The sequence below is a fragment of the Lathyrus oleraceus genome, chromosome 2 (assembly GCF_024323335.1).
Source record: "Lathyrus oleraceus cultivar Zhongwan6 chromosome 2, CAAS_Psat_ZW6_1.0, whole genome shotgun sequence".
In the NCBI taxonomy this organism is placed as follows: Eukaryota; Viridiplantae; Streptophyta; class Magnoliopsida; order Fabales; family Fabaceae; genus Lathyrus; species Lathyrus oleraceus.
This window is the reverse complement of record NC_066580.1, coordinates 385,718,315-385,739,068: the sequence shown is the minus strand read 5'-3', so window position 1 is coordinate 385,739,068 and position 20,754 is coordinate 385,718,315. Positions and strand designations below refer to the sequence as shown.

The window sequence follows — 20,754 nt, the reverse complement described above, 5'->3', positions numbered from 1 at the left end:
AACTCCTTGAACCAACTTGAAAACTTGAGGTTACCTTGATATTTATGACTTATGGAGGATCATATATGCTTGGGATGATGTAAAATGAAGTATACCTTGATATATTTGACTAATTGTTGAAGAAACTTGCTTAGGAAGTCACACAAGATACCTAGATGAATTAGGGCTTCTAAGGCAAACAAACTTCAAACTCTTGATGAATTCTTGATAAAAATGATAAATGAATAACATGGGGATCCATATATGATGTTTATAACCAATTTGGACCATTATTGGATTGATCTCTTTGGTTTGAGGGTCTCAAACCCTAGTTGTGAGCTTGATAGGGCACAAATGGATGCACACAGTACCTACAAAAGAAACAAAGATATATATATATATATATATATATATATATATATATATATATATATATATATATATATATATATATATATATATATATATATATATATATATATATATAGACATATTTTTGGTTTTTTGGTTAGTAAACAAAAAGAAAATAAAGTATGATACAATCAAATGTGCTTTGTGATCTCTCCCAATGCAAACCCAATGAATGAGGGGTAAAGAGGATGCCAAGGTGTAATCCCAAAGCCAATGAAAATGATGAGATAGCATGAGGGATATTAGGGTCAAAATTGGGGTCTTACATAATGTTCTCTTTGGATGAATGCTTTAGAGTCTCAAACACCAAATGATATCTTTCTAGATGTTGTTCAAAGCATATGACAAGTGACAAAACCTTATTCTCCATATTCTTTCCTAAAGAAGGGTGATTTATCTTCTATGCGGGGGATAATAATAAGGGAAAAATTCTAGGGGTTGGAATCGTTGGTAAGTCTACGAAACCAACGATTGGGGAAGTTCTATTTGTAAAAGGGCTTAAGCATAATTTTCTCAGCATAAGTCAATTATATTACAAAGGAAATAATGTAACTTTTGACTCTTCTGGTTATAAGGTCATAAAATCTAAATCAAGTGAGGCTATATTTACAAGCTCAATAAGTGGAAATACCTACACAAATAACTTAAATAAGATTCCTTTAAGTGATGTATGTCTCTTAAGTAACGAGGATGCATTTTGGGTATGGCATATGAGAATAGCTCACATCCACATGGATCATCTAATAATTTGGTCTGCAAGGATCTCGTAGATAGTCTTCAAAAATTAAATTTTGAAGAAAAAATAGATTATGTGATGTGTGCCAAAAATGGAAGCAAGTAAGGGCCTCTTTTAAATATAAAAATATAGTTTCTAGTGATCGGCCCTTGCAACTGCTTCACACGGACCTTTTTGTCCCATAAAAAGTTGTAAGTCTAGGCGAAAACATTTATGCTCTTGTAATTGTAGATGACTATTCTCACTATACTTGGACATTATTCTTATCTTAGAAAAGAGACGCATTTTTTACCTTTCGAAAACTAGCCAAGGTTATTCATAACGAAAAAGGTGTAAGTATTGCATCCACAAGAAGTGACCATGGCAGAGATTTACAAAATGAGGAATTCGAAATTTTTTGTAACAAGAATGGTATTCAACACATATTTTTTCACTCCACGAACACCCCAAAAAAGGGGTATTATAGAGGAAAAATAGACCTCTAGAAGAGCTTACAAGGATGATGCTCAATGAGACCAAACTTCCTAAATATTTCTAGACTGATGTTGTGAGCACCGTTTGCTATGTTATGAATTGTGTCTTGATAAGACCAATTCTAAAGAGGACACCCTATGAATTATAAAAAGGAAGAAACCAGAATATCTCCCATTTACATGTCTTTGGTTGCAAATTCTTTATCCTTAACAACATGAAAGATAACCTCGAAAAATTTGATGCAAAAGCTAATTAAGGTGTATTCATAGAATATTCCACTTCTCGCAAATATTTTAGAATCTTTAATAAAAGAACTCTGGAAATCAAAGAATAAATTCATGTCACATTTGCCGAATCTAGCCCTAAACCTATAGAAGTAGAAGGTGTTATTTGTGCAGGTATTCTGGAAAAGACAAGTCTGGAGGAAAATCAAGAACCGAGCCTAAGGAAAAATGAAAATCAAATTGCAGAGGAAGAATCATTTCAGGATCAAATCCCACACACTCTGCTAGAACATCTAAATATCCCAAAAGAATGGAGACCAACAAAAGGCCATCCTATCCATAATGTCATTGGAGATATCTCCAAGGGAGTCACTAATTGATGGTGCCCTAATAAGGTATGTAACTTTGTGGCTTTTATTTCACAAATTAAACCAATGGGAATCAACGAAGGTATAGTTGACAAACATTGGTCTCTTTCCATGCAAGAGGAGTTAAATTAATTTGAAAGAAACAACGTTTAGGAACTAGTTCCCAAAGCTTCAACTAATATAGTTATTGGTACCCGATGGGCCTTTCGTAATAAGTTGGACGAAGATGGACATGTTTTAATAAATAAAGTCAGACTCATTGCAAAAGGATACAATCAACAATAAGGAATATATTTTGATGAAACCTATGCTTCTATACCTAAATTAGAAGCCATAAGGATGTTATTAGCTTTCTCTAGCATCATGAATTTCAAATGGATGTAAAACGTGATTTTCTAAATAGCTACATCCAAGAGGAGATATTTGTTGATCAACCTCTTGGTTTTATCAACCCAATTTTTTAAGATCATGTTTTTAAGGTTAAGAAGGCACGATATGGGCTGAAACAAACCCCTAGAGAAAGGTATGGTCGTCTAAGTAAATTCTTGTTTGAAAACAAGTTCAGAAGAGGACAAGTTGATAAGACTATTTTCATCAAGAAAATCGATTATGGTATCTTGTTGATTCAAACTTATGTCAATAATATCATCTTCGGTGCTACTAACAGATCCTTATGCAAGAAATTCTCTGAAATTATGAATAACGAGTTTGAAATGTCTATGATGGGAGAGCTAAAGTACTTATTAGGACTCCAAATCCATCAAACTAAAAAGGGAACATTCATAAATCAAGATAAATATTGTAAAGTATTAGTAAAAAGGTTTGATTGAAGAAGTCCAAAGTAATATCAACCCCATGCAACCTTGACAAGGATGAAGATGGAAAGCCAGCTGAAGAAAGCAAGTATCGAGGTATGATATACTCTCTCCTTTACCTAATTGCATATATTCTTAACAAAATGTTTGATGTCTATATGTGTGCATGATTTTAAGCTTTCTCTAAGGAATCACATCTCAACATTGTAAAACTCATCATGAGATACCTCTATGGCACACAACATATGGGTTTATGGTACCCTAGGGGAGCATATTGTGACTCAGTTGGGTACTTCGACTCAGATTTTGCTAGGTGTAGATTGGACAGGAAAAGTACCAATGTTACGTGTCACTTACTTGGGAACTCGTTTGTTTCATGGCATAGAAAGAAACAAGGAAGTTTTGCACTATCCGCAATTGAGGCAAAACATGTTGATGCGGGTAACTATTGTGCTCAACTTATTTGAATGGAATAACAACTCAGTGACTACAGTGTAAATCTTGGAGTTATTCCAATAAGATGTGACAACACTAGCGCCATAAACCTCACAAAAAAACCCTATACTTCACTCTCGGGCTAAGCACATTAAAGTTAGGCACTAATTTGTTAGAGATCGTGTTAAAAAGGAGGAATGTGTACTTGAATTTGTAACCTCATCTAATCAACTTGCAGAAATATTTTACCAAACCTCTTCCTAAAGAAAACTTCTTTTTCATAAAAACCGAATTAGGAATATTAAACAAATCATGCATGGACTAAAATTTCCTACATGCCATATATGTGGCTATGTTGATCTTTGTGCTTGTGTTTTCATATCTTACTTCTCGCATTGCATAGTTTTATCCACCTTTTTTATTTTGACAAAGAGGAAGAAGTATACTCCTAGGTGGAGTAGAGTATACTTTCTACTTAATTGAAGGGGAGTTTAACCACTTCAAACATATACATGTCATTATTTTTACTATCTCCCTGAGAGATGAGTTGTCATCATTAAAAAGGAGGAGAATATGGATCTATGGGCTTACAGGTATAAATTTGAAAATCCCGCAAAAGGTCCATCCTTAGTTTTGATGACAAAATCGATGATTAAAGTTGATGCCAATAGCTTTCAACTCTTTGATGATGGTGACATAACCCGAGAAACATATCATGCCTCATCAATAGAAAGAGACTCAAAATTAAAGTGCTTATATGACCAAGAATATCCATAAAAGAATCTTGAAGCCTTAGATAAAGTGTGAAAGCTCGTCACACACACACACACACACACGCATGTACACCTTAAAATATTTTTTCAAACGTTTTTATCTTAAAAAATATTTTCTAAGCCAATCCAAGTGATTAAGAATTTGTTCAATCTCTTTTTAAATAAATCTTGAATTAACTAATCGATTGGTAACTTATGGCAATCGATTAGCAAAAATTTTATGAGTTAACCAATCAATTGGAAAATTAAGCTAATCGATTGGAGAAGGGATAAACAATTAACCAAACGATTAGGATAACACCTTAATGAATTGCAACTGATCTATATCCAATATTTTCTTTTTGGGAATGGTAATCGATTAAAAATGACTTGGCAATCAATTTGAGCATTATGCCAATCGATTGACTCATCAATTTTGCCTATGGATTATTTCCTTTTATGATTTTTCCAACTCATGTATAAATAAGGCTCTCTTCCTCTTCATTTTACCCCATTTTCCAAAGCTTTACATTTTCTTTGGAATTTATCTCTCTATTTTCTCTCTTTCTCTCTCTATAAACATGTTCATTTCAATTAAAATTGTCATAGTGCTTTTGAGTGAAACTTTACTTGTGAGGACGATTTTGTAAGTGGTCATGCTATTTGTTTTTTTAGAGTATGATTCTCTTGAGAGAATTGAGTTTGCTTCATGACATAACTAGTCATAAAATCTTTGTTTTTAGTTTACTAAGTTTTGCCAAAAAAAAGTTCTATTATCGATTATTGAGATCAACCTGAAAATCTCTAAGAATGTTTGTTAGCTTAATTTGTGGTGAAAGCTATCATTAGGGATATGCCTGTAAAAAATATAAAGATCAACTTGTACAAATATTCATGGGCATAACCTTCAAAAGCTTAAAGTTTATAGTCAAAATCTCAAGAAGACCTCTTGGGGACAATACTAGGCCAACATTCGGCCAAACCTGTATAGATCTCTGGTGCAATCTCTCTAACTCTATCCTTTTAATTTCTTCTATTTACTATTACTGTTTCATTTTTGTTGATATTCACTCTTAAGAAACTACTAACACAGTCTTAATCAAGAAAAATACAAAAGTAATCACGAATTTAAATACCATAATTCACCCCCTCCCTCTTGTGCTTAAAGTCTCTTGTTCAATAGATGTGAGGGTTATCAAAAAGTTGGAATTTAGTAGGTTAAAAATTTGAAATTCAAATTGAGAGGAAAAGGTTACTGGTTTTTAAGGTTCAGGTGGTTTCCCGTGTCATTGGTTAAGAGATAAATGAGGGAAAGGTATAGCTAATAATGACACGATATAAAAGTACGACATAAGTAGTACTTTATCACCATATGTCAATCCCCCCCCCCCCCCCCCCCAAAAAAAAAACATTTTCTTTTCATAACATGCAAAAATATCTTGGTTTTTTCTCTTCTAACTTTTCTTTATTGTTTTCAAAAATAAAATCCAAAAGAATAGTCATCCCTTATCAAATCTCCTTGCATATTTTCCTCTTTAAACTCCTCCACACTTCCTTGATATCACGTAACTCATAGGTAATGAGTGGTTTCACGCTACCTAGATAGGTGCCAAGATAATACTTATCATTATGGCATGTTAACACACAATCTGCAAACATAAATTAAACTTAAAATAATTATTAAGTCGCAGGGCTTCCTCCATGCAACTCTTGAATTTGTCTTTCACATTTACTAAGGTTCAACAAGATCTTTTTTGATCTTCTTCCTCGATAAAGGACCCTTAAGGTAAGTTTTCACTCTTTGGCCATGATGTTAAAATCATTCCTTGTTTTCTCATTAAGGAGTTTCATTGCCCCATAAGGATAAAAGTTTATAAGCTTAAATGAGCCTAACCATCTTGTTCCTCCACTAACTCTCCTTTCTGACATTTTCTATCACGCCACTTATTGGTCTTTACTTTGTAAAGTTCAGCATTCTCATAAGAGAACATTTTATGTTCCTCTAGCTTATTGAGTTGCAAAACCTTGAAATTACCAATATCATGCAAATTAAGACTTAATTTCTTAGTAGCCTAAAAGGCTCTATGTTGCAACTCAATAAATAGATGAAAACCTTTTCCATAATCTAGCCTAAAAGGAGACATTCCAAGTGGTGTTTTATTGACAATCATATAAGCCCACAAAACAGCATCAAAATTCTTTGACCAACCCTTCCTATAAGGGTTCACTACTTTCTCAAGAACTTTCATTGTCTTTCTATTGGATAATTCACCTAAATTACTAAATTGTGGATGGTGACAGCCTTGTGTTTTACACCACATTTAGGTATTAAATTCTCATTTAATTGTTTTTATGGAAATGAGACCTCTCATCACTGATAATTTCTCTTGGTGTGTCAAACCTTGTGAAAATGTTTTTGATTAAAATCCTTGAGACCACTTTGGCATCATTTGTTGGTGATGCCACAACCTCTGCACACTTTGACATGTAATAAACAACCATAATAAAATAAATATTGCTAAAACACTGGGGAATAGTCTCATGAAGTCAATACTCATCCCCCCATCCAAAAAGAAGTTTCATCCTCGAAACATGAGGCAAGAGTATCGACTCAACTAATTATTACATAAGCTGAAGGAAAATTGCGATCCAAAATGCAACAGAAATTAAAAATTCTCCTTTAGTGATCCTTACGAATGGGCATGACCAGTGATAGAAATCGTTACCTCTTGTGGCGATTGAAACCTTTGATGCAAATCTAAGGAGTGATCATGAGCGTTGAATGGTGACAACGTCTCTACTCAGTCCATGCGAACGGATTCCTTCAGTCTCAGTGCTAGCTGCTACGAATGAATGCTTTAAATGAGGGAGGGAGAGAGAGAGAGAGAGAGAGAGAGAGAGAGAGAGAGAGAGAGAGAGAAAGAAAGAGAGAAACGAAAATTTCATCTAATGAAATGCTTCTGCATAAGGGTTCTATTTATATAAACACTTGTGTGGGCTGCAAGCTAAAAAGCCCACTTAAGTGTATGTGGCCCATATCTTATGATATACCAAAAATCACTTAAGCACGTGGTACCTTACCACATTTCGTATTCTACTTAAATGCACCATACCTTACAATGTTCTATAATTCACTTAAGTGCACCGTACCTTATGGTGTTCCTTATTTACTCTATCTCTCATCAATCCTTCCTTTTGTGTGTGACCCTGTAGGTTTTCGTGACATTGGAAATTATATTAAATCACATATTTAACATAATAAACAGTGAGAGGTATCTAGCAACACATCACTGCTACCCAAGACACAAAAAATGTCATTTGATCTAACAAATCCTTTTGTGATAATACTTATATATACAATTACCCTTTTTTTTGCCCTTATGTCTATATTGAACACAAGGAATAGACTATGTCATCCTTGTCCAGTTCAATATTGGGCCCTTAAACATTTATCCTGTTACGCGGGATGGGAAAATTCCATCTAGGTCACTCATGTCCCTCATCATGCTTCGTGGAGTACCCATCAACTATCTTTATAGTCATCCAGTTACAGACAATGTTTGATCAGCAATCAAGCACTCTACTCTACATCTAGGGTCCATAGTGGTTTCAGGTCGAAGGGTGGTATACACCACTATCACCATGAGAATAAATTATGATAATTTGCATAACATTCTACATAGTATCATCATAGCGGGTCAATCCAATATAAATATGACTCCTAATATTCATACATATGTTTAAAACTTGATAACTCCTTATCCATGATCCATGAGATGTGATCATCGGTCTATATACATAATAGTCTTAATGCTTTAATGTTATCCTGTTTCACAACAAAGCTCGACTATGGATACTTTAAGAATAATGTCCTTATGTTTAATGGGATCTCATGATTAAGTCACACTTGATACATTATGTAAGACCCCAATTTTGACCCTAAGATCCCTCATGCATTTCATCATAAGCATTAGCATTAGGGTCATGTCTTGGCATCCTCCTTACCCCTCTTTCATTGGGTTTGTTTTGGGAGAGATCACCAAGCACTTTGTGATTATATCATACTTGTATATTATCATTTCACTAACCAAAATACCAAAAATATGTCTTTGTATTTATCTAACTCTTTTGTAGGTAGGGTATGATCTCATTGATTCATCAAGTTCACATCTAGGGTTTGAGATCCTCATAAACAAAGAGCACAACCAAGAATTGATTCAAGAATGGTTATGAACATCATATATGAGTCCCAATGATCTCTACATGTTATATTGATCAAGTTTTCTTCAAGAGTTTGAGGGTGATTTGCCTTGGAAACACTAGTTTGACTAGGTATCTTGAGTAACTTCTCCAACAAGCTATCTCACCAATTGATCAAATTTCTCAAGGGACACTTCACATTTCATCATCTTATGCATATATGATCTACCATGAGCCAAGAAAGTTAAGAGAATTGGAAATTAGCAAGTTGGTTGATGGTGGTTGGCCAGATGAATTCATCTAATCAAAACTGGGTCTCCCTAGACCCTATCTCCTACAATTTTCACCATATGAAAATGATTCCAAGACAAAACTTTCTCTAAATGACATTCCAAACAACTTTCATGTTGAGACCTAGAGCTAGTTTTTCTTGTAAAATCATTTTCTATGTTGAAACATTATAGGTCATTTTGTCTAAACCCTAATTTTAAAGTCAACTTCCCAAGGCCATAACTTGCTCAATTTTTATGATATGAAATATTTCCAAGTTGCACAATCAAATTCAATGTGTCTAATTCAACTTTTATGTTTGGAGTGGGAGATAATTCAACTTTTTTGAGCATGTGATATGAGGCTACATTATAGGTCACTTTTGACCTATACCATTGAACAAGGGATTTTCCTCAACTTCAGAAATGCATAACTCTATCATTTCCAATCCAAAATACATGAAATTTGTGACCATTTTGAATGTATTTGAGATATATACAACTTTGATGAATACACATTTCTCATTTGAAGCTCCTATAAAAAGTTAAGCAAGGTGGAATATTGAGACATATGGCTTGACACTTAGAAAAAATTTGATATGTCAAATATTTCCAAACTTCCACCTCAAATTTCTCGAAATTACAAGCTTCAAATGAAAAAGTGTTGAACATCAAAGTTGTTCCTCTTGATCTCACCTTTCTAAAGAGCTCAAATTCATTCATTTTGGATGAGAAATGCATAGGCTACATATGGATTAAACATGATGATATCATTTGGCATGGATCAATCTTCAAGCATCAATGTACACGTGCCTTGCAATCCAAGCCTACTTCAACACATCTGATCTTCAATTATGGACTTCAAACCATCATTTCATGGGCCTATACGCGCCTATGCAGCATTACATCACATTTGCCAAATTTGGAAAGTGAAAGTGAGTGTGCAAATATCACATGATTAAGCTATAAATAGAGCTTCAATTGCTCAAAATTTCACACACCATTGCGCCAACTTTAATCCCCCATTGAAAACCCTCATTTCTCATAGGATAAACTTGATAAATTCATTTGAATTTGAGCTTGAATCTCCACTTTTTTGGAATTTAAATTACCAGGAATCCATTGCTTTTAAATCATTCCATTCTCTTCCTGCAAGCAATTGAAGTGAGTCCAAGCACAAGCCAGATCAAGATCCAATGTATTCAGACCTCCATTGAAGATAATTTGCAGAAATTTTAAACTCTTTGATTCTCTCAAATTCCCTCAAATTTCAATTCCACATATCTCTCAATATATTTGGAATTGGAATGAATGGAGGTCAGATTCGAGCTCAGTGCCATTTTTTCTTCAAGATCATGTCCTTGTGTTTTATTTTTGGTGATGGTTTATCTTGACCAGTCCGGTGAGGTCCACCGGAGAAGACGACCGGAGCTCTGGCTCCGGCGATGACTTGGCAAGTCTGTGAACCATAGGATCCATGTATCACGTTTTAATCCTGAGCGTTTATTTTAAATACCAATTATGCAGCGCAGTTGACTAAGGTACATGTGGAACGCGCACTTTGAATTATCAGACCTGCCACCTCAATTAATGAGGGAGATCTGATGGTCCACGTATTTTTGAATTTTTGATATTTTGTTTTAATTTCATTTTCTTCAATAATTCATATTAAATTTAATATTGATCCAAAAAATATGGAACTTTCACCAAAAAATTTCAAATATTTTTCTCTTTTATATTCTGAATTAAAATTATTTTTTGGATCATTATTAATATTTTTCATGAATTAATTGATTTTGCATTTGTTTTTAATTGTTTAAAAATATTTTTAAATGTCCAAAAATTATGAATTTTTTTCTCCAAGGTCCTTTGACCTTGTTTGACCTATGATAAATCTCATGGCCATTTCTTTGGTGTTTTGATGAGATTTTAGGAATTGGACAAACCATATTTGATTTAATTGCATTATTTTATTATTTTTTTAATTGAATAAATGCCAATTAAATTTTGTTGACCATTTGTATTGACTTATTTGAGTTTGCTTGTTTGTTGTTGGACCTTGGTCAAGGTTGATTTGACTTTGTCAAGTTAATATCATTGGATTTAGGGGATTGATGGAATGTACATTCCATCTCCCAAAATGAATGAATGATATTAATTTGGTAAAAGTCCTCCTTTGGCCAATTTGTGATCTCATTCATCCCCTTCCCACTTCATCTCATTCCTCTTCTTAATTCATTCATTTCATTTGGCCTATGACATCTCAAAGTCCCAATGCTAGTTGATTGAAAAATTGACATGAGTATGGATGAGATTAGGCCACACCTTTTGCATTTTTTTTAGTGTGTGGTCTGTTTCATGAGCATAGTCCATTATACTATGTGTCTAACATGCATTAACACCAAAATTCTATTGCCCGACCTCAAATAGTTGTGACTTCTACATAAGTCCAATTACGATTGCTTAACATAGCGCTAAATTTATGAGAAAAGGCATAAGCATTCTAGTTAGTGAGATTGTAAGTCTCCCCTCTTTCATGGTATTGTGTGGAAACTTGGCCTTCTTTCCTTCCTTTGGAAGATGTTTTGGTTCAAGGATCCATGCTTGTGATAAGTGGGTTGAGTGTTCTCCCAAGAATGTCTTGAAAAGCAAAAGTAAAACAAAACTAACCTCTAACTTACTAACTATTAACTTTTAACTTCAAGCTTTTGCTTTAATGCAATTTAATTTTAGCACTTTATTTCATTTGCCATTATACATATCATTCTAATTGTTTATGTTAATGTGATTTTCACTATGTCCATTTGGACCATATTGTGTGATATATTTTGTTTGTATATACTTTGTTTGTTTGTGTGGTCTTTGACCATTAATGTACATAATTAAAACAAAAACCTAAAAGACTTTTGAGTGGACTGTTGGTTTGATCTTGGACAAATGGACTTAGAATTTAGGCAACCTCCCTAAGCTAAAGGACTTGGCCAATGCCAATTTGTGAAGAACCAAGTGCTTGCAATTTGAAATTCATCTGATACATCTTTGAAGAACTCTCTCTAAGATTCATCTGCAACATGATCATTGTGAAGCTGTTATTTTGAACCTGTGACTTGTGGAATTCATCTGTTGCATGGGCTATTTTTGAAGAATATCATGGAACGGATAAGCTTGGATGAGGCCATACTTATTTGATGCCTTGCTCTTCAAGATAATATAATTGTGCATTTGTGTGTTGATTGATTCTAAAAGTTCAAGGGAATTCTGGGTTTCTATGGACATACTTGTCTATTGGATTGTTATCCATTTGGTCACATCTTTTCGACTCTAAACTTTAAAATTTTGAGCATAGGATAGTCTCTTCATCTTCTCCCCATTTCTTTAATTTCAAAATTTCCCCCTCCATTTTTTTAAAAACCTTCTGTGTGTGAACTACTTTTGTTCTAAACTTTGACCACCTTTGCAAAAAGATAGAAACTTTGGCCTTATGCCATTGTATTTTCAAACTTATTTTCTTAAATCAAACTTGTGAATAAACTTAACAATACTTGACCTAAATTTTCAAAAAGCCAAAAAGAACTAACCCATTCAAATCATTTTAGGCCTTGGTGCCTTTCAAACTTAAAATTTTGTTAAAATCAACACACTCATTTTGAAATTTGTAGCATGAACTACGAGGTTTTGATCCCTCATTTTTATGTTGGTACGTACACACAAGACCTAAGGTTTTGCCAAAAATAAAAAACAAAAAATATAACTAATGAATTCTTTTCTCATCCCCCCATTCTATTTGTTTGTAAACATCCCTTTGTACAAAATACATATGCACACAAAAAGGGCTCCCTAGGAGTACCTAGGACACTTTGGGTGCTAACATCTTCCTTATGTGTAACCAACCCCTTACCTGTGATCTCTGACTTTTATTAGTTTTTATTTGAAAACTTCTTACTTATTGGGTTTTGTTCGTACTTTTTCCCCTTTCCCTTGGAAACAATAAAAGCACGGTGGCGACTCTTGTTAATTGATTTCTAGCTTGTCAATAGCTTGATGATCATGAATTTCTCGCTACACATTAAACGGACTAGCTATTCTAAGGACTTTATTAAAAAAACATAATAAAGAAAAAGCTTTTTATTATTAATAAATAATTCGATACAAGTACCAAAAGTATTGGCTTAAGGGCTTACACCAACATAATCCACCACTAGCATGATCATGCACCTATCGCGACCCTTTATAAAATTGCATTGGCCCAGACTCTAGACGCAAGTCTAGACATGACACTATGAATGACTTAAAACTAATCTTAAAAGAGCACATTCAAACCAACAACAACAACAACAAAAAGAACAAAAACCACCACAACAACAACAATAACAACAACAACAAAATATACAACAACAACAACAAGAATGACAATCCAACAACAACAACCACATTTGCAACACCGCCACCACCACCACCACCAACAACAATACCAAGAAAAACAACAACAATAATAACAACAATAATGAGAATACAACAACAACATTACCACCACCAACAACATTTTCAACACCGCCACCACCACCACCAACAATAAAAACACCGGAAAAAAAGAACAATAGTAGTAACGACATGTGGAACACCTACAACAACAACATCACCACCACCAACAACAATATCACCACCACAACCAATAACAGCAACAATAACAACATCAACGAAACAACAACAATACCAACGACAACAAAACAAAAACAATAATAACAACAACAACAATAACACCAACGACAAGAACAACACCAACGACAAGAACAACAACAACAAAACAATAACAACAATAACAACAACAATAGCAATAACAAAACAACAACAATAACAACAACAACAATAATAACAACAACACCATTACCACCACCAACTACAACAATAACAACATCAGGAACAACAAAAATAACAATAACAACAACAATAATAACAACAAAAATAACAAAAACAATAATCAATACAAAAACAACAATAACAACAACAAAACCACCACCACCAACAACAACAACAATAATAAAATAACAACAATAACAAAAACAACAAAAAGAACACTACCACCACCATCACCAACAACAAAAGTTGCAACACCACCACCACCAATGACAAAAGCAACAACAAAACAACTACAACAACAATACCAGCAAAGCGACAATAATAACAATAAAAAAAACAACAACAATAACAATAAAAACAACAACAACATCAACAAAAAAAACAATAACAACAACAATAAAAACAATAACAATTAAAAGCGGCAAAAACAACAACAAAAACAATAATACTAGTATCAACAACAATAACTTTAACAATAAGACCAGCAACAACAACAATAACAAAAACAATAACAACAATAACAACAAGAACATCAAGAATAATAACAACTACAACAATAGTAGTTACAACAATAATAACAACAATAATAATAATAATAATAATAATAATAACAACAACAACAAAAAAACATCAACAATACAACAATAACAACAACCAAAACAATATAACAACAACAATAGTTGCAACACCAACAACAACAATAACAACCACAACAACAACAACAACAACAGTAGCAGCAGGTGCAACACCTACAACAACAATAACAACAACATTCGCACCATTAGCATCAGCAACAACAATAACAACAACAACAACAATAGTGAAATAACAACAACAATAACAACGCCAACAACAACAACAATAAAACAAGACAATAACAACAATAAAACAATAATTACAACAACAACAACAACACCACCACCAACAACAATAACAATAACAATAACAACAACAACAATAACAACAACATAATCATCATCAACAACAACAACAACAACAACAATAATAACATCATCAACCTCAACAACAATAGCAACAACAAAACAACAACAATAACAAGAACATGAACAAGAACAAGAACAACAACAAAAACAATAACAACAACAAGAACAACAACAACAACAAGAGCAATAACAACAACAACAACAATAATAATAATAATAACAAAAATAACAACAACAACAACAACAACCACAACAACAATAACAATAACAACACGACCACCAACAACAGCTGTAATAACAATAACAACAATAACAACAATAACAATAATAGTAACAATAACAACGACAACAATGTTGCCAAACCCTCAAATTTTCCCTACCCCCACATCACCTTCTTGAACCCAAATCCATGAGCATACATATCATACATGTCATCTCATATGCATTTGTACTTAATGATCTACAATAATCCACAAACTCAAGGCATGGGATTCATCTGTGGAGCTTCAAGATCTCTTGGCCATGTTAAGGTGTGCCTAAGCCACCTTAACCCTAATCTCATCCTCAAGCATCCAACAAATCTTGGAGGATCATTCAGGACATCTCACTCAGTCTCCAAACCCAATTTGGATGGTGAGTCCCCTTTGAAGAAACATCAAGATTCATCTGGTCACCCAAGGACCCTAACCCTAGCTCTTGACCCTCATTTGGCTTGTACAAGTCTTGATTCCCTGTGGATCTTGACCATGTAATTGAGGACCTCAAAATTTCCCTACCCTCAATCACCTTCTTAAACCTTAATCCATGAACATACATATCATTCATGTGATATCATATGCATTTGTACCTAATGATCTACAATAATCCACAAACTCAAGGTATGTAATTCAACTGTGGAGCTTCAAGGTCTCTTGGCCATGTTGAGGTGTGCCCAAGCCACCTTAACCCTAATCTCATCCTCAAGCATCCAACAAATCTTGGAGGATCATTCAATACATCTCACTCACTCTCCAAACCCAATTTAGATGGTGAATCCCCTTTGAATAAGCATTAAGATTCATTTGGTCACCCAAGGACCATAACCCTAGCTCTTGACCCTCATTTGGCATGTACAAGTCTTGATTCCCCATAGACCCTGACCATTTCATTGGGTACCCCTCAAATCCAAAGTTTTTTCATGCCCCACACCTTGGAAACCTCTCAACATGATCCTTGCATCACCAAACCCTAGTTGCTTAAGAAATCCTAATTTGGGCATCCCTTGATCATTGAAATTTCTTCATTTCAATCATCCAATCACCATATCATTCATTCAACATCATTTACTGTCCATTACAACCAAAATCCATCATTTAAACATCCATTCAATCCATGTTACAAGTACTTGGTTTGATCATGATTTTTGAGTTTTCAATGCTTTGATCCACCCATGAACTTACCTAAAATCATCCCATAAAGCTCCAAATATTATTTCCCGTCATGGTATGATCATATGAGCTTAAAACATCCACAATTATGCCTTGGAAATTAAGAAATCTCAAAATCCCATTTTTAGGTCATGTTGGTTGGTCACATTTTGGCAAGAATGACCTATGGGAAGTTCCAAAGACCATAACTTTCTCATTTCACAAGATTGTTAAATTCCACTTCGAGAAAAATGTCCTAAATGAGTTCCTCTCCAAAAAATTTTCAAGGACCAAGACCTAATTCATTGTGGAAGGACCTCAATTTTTGCATTGGCCAAGCTGGTCCAACATGCCTACCATGCCCTAAAACATGACCAAGACCACTACTTTAGCACATTGCCATTTCCAAACCACAACTTCTTTTGACTTAATTCTTTTTTCATTCAATCAAGGACATGGCAACATTTGGCACAAGTTTTATACAAAATGCACGAGCCAATTTCATTTGGCCTTGGTGCAAACATTGAGGATCATCCTGATTGGCCAAACCAGACATGCCAAGACAGATTTTGCATTTCCATTCACCAAGTCCTTAAATCAATTAAATCTGATCCCAAATGGTTCCCAAACATATTACATATGGTATTGTGGTGCAAATTAAAGTTAACTTGCTAGCAAAAACATCTCACATTGCAAAACCCGATCCCATGTGCAAAATCAGAATTTTCCCAAATTGCCAAAAAGAAAAATCCATAACAGGCCAGACCAAGTCCCTTGTCTATTCCAAACCAATGCTAAGGACCAAGACAAAGTGATCTGAGTTGCAAGCAAGGTCAGACAACAACCACACATGTCCTCCAATATCCAACCTTGAGCATGCTTCAAGCTTCACACCATTCTAAAGCAAACCTTCAGTTATTTCCCTCCAATTCATCCAAACGCCTTCCCTATAAATAGGGGAAGGTGTCCCCTTCATTTTCCAAGCTTCTCAAGCCACAAAACCTCCACTGCTAACTCAAGCTAAAACCTCCAAAGTAGAGAATCATGTTTTGAGTTTTAAAATGTTTCAACCCCAAACAACCACCCAGAAACCTTCACTGACGTCGACTCAAACTTTCCAAAGCCCTAATTCATCTTCCTTGAGATTCATCTAAGATGAGCTAAGTCGTCAGAACACCACCCTGAGATCGATTTCTATCAGGTAGTTCTACTCACCCCCCGTCTCTAAAACAAGTTACCAATCACCTTGAAGTTCCCTTCTGATCATTAACCCTAAACTTTTAGCTTTGATTAGTCCATATTCACAATTTAATTGTTGAATTAGGTCATTTGTGTTCATCTAGTTCATGGTGAAATACTCCACACTCAGAGCCAATCAATGGCTCGTGAGTGCGGAGGTTAGTTTGTTTATGTGTTTGCAACATGAATCCACAAAAAATCTGGTCAAAAACACGTATTTTTGAGTTTTGATTTTTGAAGGTTGAAGGTTGAAGACGATCGTTTGTGCATTTTTCTAAATTTGAAAATATTCAGTGTCGTGTCATGATTAGTTGGTCTGCATGCAGTTTCCATTTTATTTGTTTTTATTTTATTTATTATGTTCAACGCATTTTCTTTCACAATTGGGTGCTTGGCCTAGTGGGAGAGGGGGTTGATCCCCCCATGACCCTAAGGTCAGAGGTTCAAGCCCTACCATGTGCAAAATGTTTATTTTTGTTTGTTTCATTTTCCATTTTGTTTATTTACACCTTATTTATTTTCAACTTTGTTTTATTTTTTACCCTCATTTATTTTATCATTATGAAAATATTTTAAACATGGACCCCCATTACTTTTGTCTCTAGAATTTATTGGTTCCTTGTTTCAAGTCATGAAAATAATTTTTGATGGACTTATGAAGTCTTGAATCCATGGGCTAATGAAACCTACACTTGTCAAGATAGGGATTTGATTAGGTTTGCTTAAACCTTCCTTGTTTCAAACATACTAATGGATGATCAAGTGATCATCCATGGTACTTTGAATCATGGATAGGTTTCCCCTACATCAATCAACTTGGGCCATTTGACTTGTAGATGAATCCATGTACATATTCTAACTTGTGATTTCATCTGATACATTGTCATTTCTTTTTGTTTATACTAACCCACTAAACTCTTATATTAACTTGTTTATATCATACATTAACCCTTACTATCTTGTTAATATTATGATTTGATCTTTATACATTGTGTAACATAATCAACTTAATCAAACTTTAACTTTCAACCTTGAGTTTGTTATAGTCTTCCTTTTGTCAATCTATTGATAGATGGACTTGGGGTAGCATAACTTTCATTGTTACAAATCTATTGTAAGTTGATCCTTTGATCATCTTTAATAATTTGCATCAGTGATAAGTTATCTCCTGATGCGCCATATTTTGAATCTATTGACCTAAGGATAGATAATCCTCAAGTGTTGATCCATTGATCATAATACCAACTTAACCTAACTTTATTAACATTAATTAACACTAACCTTTGTTATTATCATTATTACTTTATTATTTACTTTTATGTCATTTACTTTGTAATTTACATTTAAGTATTCATCATCATCATCATCATATCCATTGTATGAACTCATCATACATGCTTATTTTATTGTCATTTATCTTTACTATTATCATACATTAAAAACAACAAAAACATGATAAAATGATAAGACCAAAAACAAATCATTCCACTTAATCAACTTGGACTTAGAGGATCCCATCCTAGGACCTTTGCTTGGAGGCATTTCCTTTACTTTGTGATACTTTGTTCCAAACTTTGGATTTTCATATGTAACTTGCATAGTGGTTCTAAGAATGGCATCATGGCACCACCCTAGGGGGGCATGTTTGTAAGACCATTATCCTTTGTTTAGCTTAGGTCGCTTTTGCACACACAAGGTTTTCTCTTGGGATACCTTAAAATGAGACCCTTTACTTTCTTGTTGGTTACTTTGCATACCTATTGCATTACCCAATTTCATAATCAAATAAACAAACCCTTGATCCAACTTCAGGTGGAATTTTCATAATCAAATTCAAAATACTTAAAAACTACGATTAGTATTGTGCACCACGAGCCTTAAGTGGTGGAGAATGAGTAAGAATGGAGCATTCCTACCCTTACTCTGATTATTTTGGACGCAAGACGCTTGGCTTGTTGTCTAGAATAATCACCTCCGCCCATAGACTTTAGTAGAATCTATTCATAAACAAATCTTTTCATAAACGCTTATTCAAGGTAAAATCAATTCAACCCATCAAACCTTATTTTTTGTGCCTTAGGGAACCACTTTGAAAACCCTTTTCTCAAAGGTAAAGTCAGCCAACATAGAAACATTTTCTACTCCGAACTACGGAGCTCTGATTCCTCATCTCAAATGAGTGATACACAGGCACAAGGGACACAATCCTTGCGAGCACAATAAACAAAAACTCCCAGAGTCCGAGCATTTTTTATACACTCTTTTAAAAATAAAAATAATAAATGTGATAAATATCCGCATACGTAAACAACCCAAATGGTACCCATTGGAGTACCATGGATGTGAGGGGTGGTAATACCTTCCTCTTGCGTAACCGACTTCCAAACCTAGGTCTCGGTTGCGAGACCGATTTCCTTTTCCCTTTTTGCGCTTTCGGTGTGCACCTTCTTTTTGAGGGTTTTATCGACTATTTCCCCTTGCCTCTCTGATAGAGGTACTTAAATAAAATTCGACGGAGAATCTTCTGATCATGCCCCTTTGAAGGACGGACATCTCTTTGTCAGTCCCGGTTTTGTCATCGTGAAATCGGCAGTAGCGACAAGTATCAACAACAACAACAACAACAAGAATTAGAACAACAACAACGACATCAGTATCAACAACAACAAAAAGAACAACATTAACAAAAACAACAACAACAACAACAACAATAACAACAACAACAATAACAACAACAACAACAATAACAACAACAACACAAACTATAGCAATAACAACATCAACAATAATAATACCAGCAGTAGAAAGAGCAACAACAACAATAACAATAGCAGCAAAAACGAGAAAAACAACAACAAAAGCAACAACATCACAACCGAGAAAAACAACAACAATAATAGCAGCAGCAGTAGCAACATATTCACCTACAACAACAAAAACAACTCCAACAATATCAGCAACAACAACAATAACAACTATAACTAAACAATATCAACAATAATAACAACAACAACAATAACAACATAGAAAAACAACAACAATTAAGATAATAACACCACCAACAACAACAACTGCTTCAACAATAACAACAATAACATCTATAGTAGCAACAAAACAACATCAATAACATTAATAACAACACTACCACCACTACCAACAACAACAACAATAATAATAAAAATAATAACAACATCAACAATAACAACAGAAGGAACACCAACAACACCAACAACAATAACAACAACTAAAACAAAACTAAAAACAACAAAAACAACAACAATATCAACAACAACAACAAACAACTACAAAAACAACAACAACAAGAACCACATCATCATCAACAACAACAACATCAACAACAACAACAACATCAACAACAACAACTACAAATAATAATAAATTGGCAACAACAACCACAACAACAACAACAATAGTAACAACGATAACAACAACACCAATAGTAGAAAAAATAACAAAAGTAGTTGCTACAACTACAACAACAATAACAATAAGAAATACAACAACAACGAAAACCCCAATAACAACAATTGCAACAACAGTAACAACTACTAATAATACAATAGAAAACAACAACAAAAAGAATAATAGTCGGAATAACAACAATAACAACAACAACAATAACAA

At 34.1% G+C, this 20,754-nt stretch overlaps 1 protein-coding gene across 1 annotated transcript in view; it reads right to left on the bottom strand.

The window, feature by feature from the left end:
• Positions 1 to 5,703: 5,703 nt before the first annotated feature.
• LOC127123373 (uncharacterized) overlaps positions 5,704 to 20,754 on the bottom strand; it is a 19,412-nt gene continuing 4,361 nt past the window's right edge. Inside the window, exons 7-15 of the mRNA XM_051053594.1 lie at positions 20,565 to 20,678; positions 20,133 to 20,207; positions 19,905 to 20,033; positions 19,082 to 19,106; positions 13,720 to 13,810; positions 13,552 to 13,560; positions 13,192 to 13,285; positions 6,308 to 6,496; positions 5,704 to 5,843 (exon numbers count right to left, since the gene is read on the bottom strand). Coding sequence (XP_050909551.1) covers positions 5,704 to 5,843; positions 6,308 to 6,496; positions 13,192 to 13,285; positions 13,552 to 13,560; positions 13,720 to 13,810; positions 19,082 to 19,106; positions 19,905 to 20,033; positions 20,133 to 20,207; positions 20,565 to 20,678 — 866 coding nt within the window. The remainder of the gene's footprint in view (positions 5,844 to 6,307; positions 6,497 to 13,191; positions 13,286 to 13,551; positions 13,561 to 13,719; positions 13,811 to 19,081; positions 19,107 to 19,904; positions 20,034 to 20,132; positions 20,208 to 20,564; positions 20,679 to 20,754) is intronic.